Here is a 6,523-nt window from a genome sequence, read left to right as displayed (position 1 = left end):
TTTTATTAATTTATTTAATCATATTATATTATGATTGTTTTCAATCATAATTATTATAATAATGTGTTCGTAATAATTATATTTGTATTATTTGTTGTAATAGCCTTATCAGCTTAATACTTTGCTCCTACAAGCTATGTTGTCACAATGTAAATTTAATAATCGTTCGTTAAGGTATATACACTATACAGTTAATGTTACTGTTACAACTTCGAAATTTATTATATAATCAGCTGCCATGATAACACGTTCTACATAATTAAGTTGTATTGATGCATTGTTTTGAGTATATTAGAGATATAATTCTTTCATTCGTTGTTAGTATACATTTACACAATCGTATTAATGTGTAAAGTAGTATCATTTGTTTAATAATTATAATTTTTGCACTTGTTTTGTACTGTAGTTAATATTTACACATTATAACATTATTCTTTCGTGTGTAGTTAGTTTATACACTCTGTAGCATTGTTTTTTGGTTTGTAGTTATTAATTATACTTTTGTATATCTGTGCTTGTCTGTATATCTTAGATATGTGTATTATATTCGGTATCTGATAAGTAATCACAATATCCGACATGTAACCACTGAATCCAATATGTTACATATAATTGCTCAACCATAATATGTGTTAGTTATAATATTGTTCTGTATTCGTTCCGTTAGTTCTATCTGTATTATTATTATTATTATTGTTATTATTATTGTTATTATAGTGTCCACAATTGTATTATCGTTTATAATACATGTTAAAATTTTATTTATTTGATTTAATATGTTGTTTAGCATATATGTGCTTGTTTTGAGCATTAATCGTTCAGCCGTGATATTACTATATGTGTTATAATTTGATTTATGCTATAACATAGTATGTTTGTTCGTTAACAGTGTCAATCATTTGTACTATTGTAATGTTAATAGTAGAAGAGTAGCGTTTGCTTTATTAATCTTTTTAACATTTGTCTGTAGTATGATCAGTTAATTTATTATAACATGATCTCTGTAATATTATAGAGTATTTTAGCATTTAATAATCGTAGTAAGTGATACTCATTGTAGTTTCAACATTGCCTGTATAGATTACATTATTACTAGGCTAATGATCATAATCACTAAGATGACAATCATATAATGTCTGGGTTGTATGTAGTATAGTAGATTGTGTGTCTGCAGCATATCGATTCGTGTTTGGGATACTCAGACAAGTGAGTCGAGTTCTGCGTCGTAGTATACTGTGTGCATGTATGTGATGTGTAGAACTGTATAGAGCATAAATGTAGTAGGGTGTAGATAAAGTGTAGGCAGGTGATGTGTAGAACTGCATAGAGCATAGATGTAGTAGGGTGTAGATAAAGTGTAGGCAGGGAGCTCAAGGCTCATAACCTGTTAAGAAAGGGGGAAGAGAGGTTATGTGAGAGGCTTAGAGGGATCACACAAAGAGGGGGGATAGTGGACTCGGCTCGCTCTCTCGCGGCTTGCTTCATTGTCTGTTGATTAGTTAGTCTATATATACTATGTAGGTATGTCTCAGATGTAGAATGTATGATGGAAGGTATTCCATCATCGTTCATCATTGCTTGTAATGTAGTTTATATCATCTGAGACATACTCTCGTGTAGTCTCATCTTAACAAGAACCCTTGGAACTGAAGGTACAAGAGTAGAGAACTGTAACATGTCTGTCCATATTTATTAGACAGCCTGTAGGGAAGATATGCTAATCATGGACTTTTTGTATGTTAGATGTACTGTTCCACATGCATATAACAATGTGGACAGACTGGTGGCCGATTTGAGAGTCGTTGACGCCAGATACACTCCAGGGGTAAAAACAACCTATAGAGGTAAGGAGAAGCATTAGTTCATTAGAATTTCTGTCGGGTAATATTTCACTGACCAGAATAATGATTATAATCATGAGTAGAGCCGTTTTTGTACGTCCCCAGACAGCATATGCTCGAGTGTATAGGATCACTAAAACTTAAGACAACAGCCTACTAGGATGTCATGAATTTCTTACTTACATTCTGCAAATACATATCCGGCAATTACAAAGGCTATGTATTTAAGTCAATAAGGTACGAATACAGCTTTGATCAACTTCAACCTACTACCGCCCATCCAGAAGGCGGGTATGCAGTCCTGATATAAATGTTAGAATAATGAGCCTGCATGAGGTGCACCTACTCACTTGAAAATGAGTCGATGTATCAAGAAAGACTAATACTGAAAAAAAAGGGAGCGAAATTGTCGGTCCTCCAGACCAGACACGTTAAAAAAGGATTTCCTCCATACCATACAGGTTACCGGTAATCCCGATAAACGGAGCGTACCGATTCAGCAGGAAAAGAGCTTTAACAACTGAGATGCGTGATGGCCAGATGAGCTCCTTCTCATGCCTAATTGTCAGCGAGTAGTTGTATACCTGAGGACACATAACATTATACTCGAGACATGGAATAAACGGAGTGAGAAACACACCAAGGCTGTGATTGTTGCGACTTCGGATGTTGGTAGTAAATAAACATAAGGTGATAAACTCAGAAAGGTAAAGGATCATACCCATTGTAATCTATGCAAACCGATAAGTAGATATTGTAGGACCATCCAGAGCACATACCCGGTAAATGTACACATTTGATGCAAGTGATATAGCCTGGCTCGGTTCAAGAGTCGCCATCATCTTCATTCAAGAGCTCTGGGATCTAGCAGTACTACCTGTCTAAGTTGCTATCGAGTTGTTGTCCTTTTAACTACCTCCACGGACAATGGAAAGATCCGATCTGCATCTATGTCCCTGTGTTGTAGTTCCTCATCAGTGCCTTGAAATCAATTTCTCGATGATTCATCTTATACAACACTGTGTTAAAGACCTGCATTGGCATCCTGAAGTCCATTTGAGCAGAACAATCAAATAGGCTTTTCTAAGATGAGTCGTGAGCGCGAAGAGAATGAGTATTTGCGGAAATGAAAGCAAGGTGCAAAAGGTAGTGCTTTTCTAAGATAATAACTCTCTGCGGGAGTTGCTCGGGGGAAGTCTCGGGGAACATGAACGTCAACAGGCCGTTCTTCAACGATGCTTTGACATCAGATGGTTGCATGAACTGGAGCTAGCTTACACCCTTTCATCTGGAGATTTCGATGCAATCTTACCTGAGTACTAGTCAAAAGCGGCAAAGTACGTTCGAAACGCCCCGTACGCCTCTCACGATGAATGAACCCTTTCTCTTCGACATCCTTGTAGCCCGCCTCGCCCTTAACGACGAGACAGTCCTTTGAGACGTCAATCGAAATATTCTCCTTCGCCATCCCCGGCACTCTAACTCGAATCAAACGATTACAACAATCAGTTGGAATCCGCAAGAGATGGTGCGCTGTTGTTGTATATCGTGGGTTGCAGCCTGGTTCTCGGATGATGTACTATCACGTTGTCGAAGAAGTGATGAAAGTCGTGGAAGAGAAGAAGGGTTCGCAGAAGTAGAGAGAGTACATGACCATTAGTGAAGTATTTCCGACTTCGAGTACAGTGAACGTGAGTATATGCGTGTCCAATCCAGTCCACCTTGCACGTGTCTGTGAATCTGAGACGAGCATCATCATGAAAAGCCTACCTTTCTTTAATCTTCATTCCGAAGACCACCAGTTCTAATTCGCAATATACAGTCCCAAAAATGCGAACATAACGCCCATCAAACATTGCAGTACCTGTAACATTAGAATGAACATTTAAGTATTCCACTGCTTTAGCATAAGTCGGACTACCAGGGCCTTCCATTTTCTGAGGGGTGGACAGATTGCGATGTTAATAATCTGACGATAGAAAGAGAAAGGTAGAAATATCGACAGGATAGCCCATGGAGTAAACAGCACTGGTCTAGGAAAGTAGCATGATACGCAGTTCTGAGCTGATTATTTACCTAGGCTTCTAACAGACACCTCACAAGCATATACCACTATCTTCGCAGCCATAACTTTCGAGTTCCTTTTACACATCCAAATATCCTCAGCTCGGTCTTGTAATCACCAAACTGACCCACTCTTCGCAGCAAGTCTTCAAAAGTGCGTAGTCGTCGTTGAAAGACTAAGAGGTTCCGTTGTTGACGATTAATGAAGAGCTTTTCGCGTTGTGCGAGGGGAAGGACTTGTAATAACAATCTGTAAGGCAAGTATCGCACTGGGTACTTATATTGAATGGCTGCTTCGCTGGAGACTGGGGTACAGAAGAAAGTGAGGATGACGAGACTGTTGCATTTTCAGACCTGGAAGGTTTGTTTGCTATCACTGCTACTATTAGATTGTGCTCTGGATTAGGAAATCCCCAATTGCCTTATGTAGAATTACTGCACTTGGAATGTCTCAGATTATCGGACTTCACTATGTAGTATATAAGGTAGATACTTGCTTGATGTCTCAATAAGAGAGAGTACTTGGGGCACTCCTGCTACACTTGTTAAAAGGTTATGAGCCTTGGTGTCCATTGAATGCTCCTACACACTTGCTCTTACAGAACACCTTTGCCTCCTGCCAGACCACTAAGCCCAAGACCTCCCTCTCCCCCCAAATCCATTACAATGTTGTCTACAATGCATACCTTTGTTAATACTACAATGAAGGACTCTGACATTATGAAGTTCTTTGAGGGAACAGAAAAGTTGGCTGGTGCAAAGGGATACAAGATATGGTGCTTGTGTATACACAGTGCACTCACTGCCATGATGCTCTTAGACCATCTAGAGCACAATCCCCCTTCCTCCAATGATGCTAGCATACATACAGGCAATGTTTTGTATTATTGTATAATGAAAACAATAACTGATACAATTTATGTGAACTTTACAATGTATACAAGTGTTAGAAGTCTTATGAAGGTGCTTTCTGAACAATACAATGTTCAAACAACAATGACACATGCTGTAAACATATCTACATTGTTTACAGTAAAAGGGTATGTATCACAGTTTGATAAGATGTTAGACAACATTGAACAAATCTACAGGCAGTTGTCTACACATAATAAAGCCCCCAATAACAATACATACATCTTAGCAATTAACCTCACTACTCCTCATAAGTATAGATGGGTAGTAACAATGCTAGACAGGCAGATTACCTATTATAATCAACTACCAACAGTTACAGCAGCTTAGAAAGACGTTCTGACACTAGCTAAGTTGATACACAAATTACAAAATGTATATACTAAGTATCATTCTCAGTACTCTCAAACAAAACAAGATACTAAACAAGACAGTCTACAAATGAAAGGCAAAAGTGTAGCTAAAGGCAAAACGAAGCTTTACAATAAAGTTAAATGCTACAACTGTAATAAGTACAGGCATATGTTAAAAGACTGCTAAAATCCTCTAACAAGCAAAACAACAGAAGCTTGAAAGAAAAAGCATAGGCAAACAGCTACTGCTTCTACTACTACTACTACACTGTCTCAACCTACACTTAATACAGTAGTATTTATTGGAGATGATAACAAAACAGTATTCATTAAAAATGTTAATGAAACACTAATGCTAGAGTCTACAATTGTAGAAGCCTTAGTATCAAGTTCCAGCAGATTACCTGTTCAATCCACTCTATCTACTGAATCTAACATATTTTCAGCATTTGAAGTACAAGAGGAAAGTGTTATACAAGTAGACAACTTCATGAACTCATTTGACAATACAAAAGAAGTTATTAAGGAGTTCAATTATGATCCAAACATATGTATCAACACAATACATTGTAATAATACTGAACTAATACATTGTATTAATATATTGGACTCTGGTGCAAATGTACACACTACTCCATACTTGTTCTATCTTACAAACGTTTGGAACTCAACCCTAATAAATGTTACAATTGTGAATAAATCATTATTCACACTTAGTAAAAGTAGAGTGATGACATTTAATGTAAAACTACAAGACAAAGCTGATGAGCATACAAAGGTGAATACAATTTCACTACAAAACATATACTATCATCCTAATCTGAACTTCACACTCATTAGTGAAGCACTATTATACAAAGCAGGATATGTTTTAATGAAAACAAACAATGAATGTATTATTTATTCTCCTGCTCATACAAAGATTGGTGAAATACATGTACAAAATAACTTGTATATGATAGTTTCTCATCATAATAAATGATCTATTAATGCAATCACTATTGTTGATTTACATCAACTAATGGGTCATGTTAATTTTGATTACTTGTACAAACTCATACAAGAGTATCCTGAGATTATAAGTCAAAGGATAACAGACAATAAAAATACACAGTGTACAGATTGTATCAAAGCAAACATACAACACAATGAAATACCAAAAATACAAACAACACCTCTTGTACAATCCTATAGAGATTATCTCCATATTGATATATAGGGACCTGCCCTAGTACAAGCTTACAGTAAGTATGAATATCTTTTTACCATTGTAGATAATGCTACACAATGGGTAACTATACTACCTATACAGTATAAAAGTAATGCTTTCACTGAATATGTAAAGCATACAAC

At 36.6% G+C, this 6,523-nt stretch overlaps 1 protein-coding gene across 1 annotated transcript; it reads right to left on the bottom strand.

Moving 5' to 3' along the window:
* Positions 1–3,002: 3,002 nt before the first annotated feature.
* Positions 3,003–3,318, bottom strand: FOMMEDRAFT_59028 (uncharacterized protein; the record flags this gene model as incomplete). Its single annotated transcript, XM_007271187.1, has 2 exons — positions 3,003–3,104; positions 3,154–3,318. Coding segments are annotated over 2 exons (267 nt in total), but the record flags the coding sequence as incomplete, so codon positions are not given.
* Positions 3,319–6,523: the final 3,205 nt, after the last annotated feature.

This window comes from Fomitiporia mediterranea, assembly GCF_000271605.1.
Source record: "Fomitiporia mediterranea MF3/22 unplaced genomic scaffold FOMMEscaffold_16, whole genome shotgun sequence".
In the NCBI taxonomy this organism is placed as follows: domain Eukaryota; kingdom Fungi; phylum Basidiomycota; class Agaricomycetes; order Hymenochaetales; family Hymenochaetaceae; genus Fomitiporia; species Fomitiporia mediterranea.
Note: the sequence above shows the minus strand (reverse complement) of the source record. Positions and strands in the feature narration are given on the sequence as shown.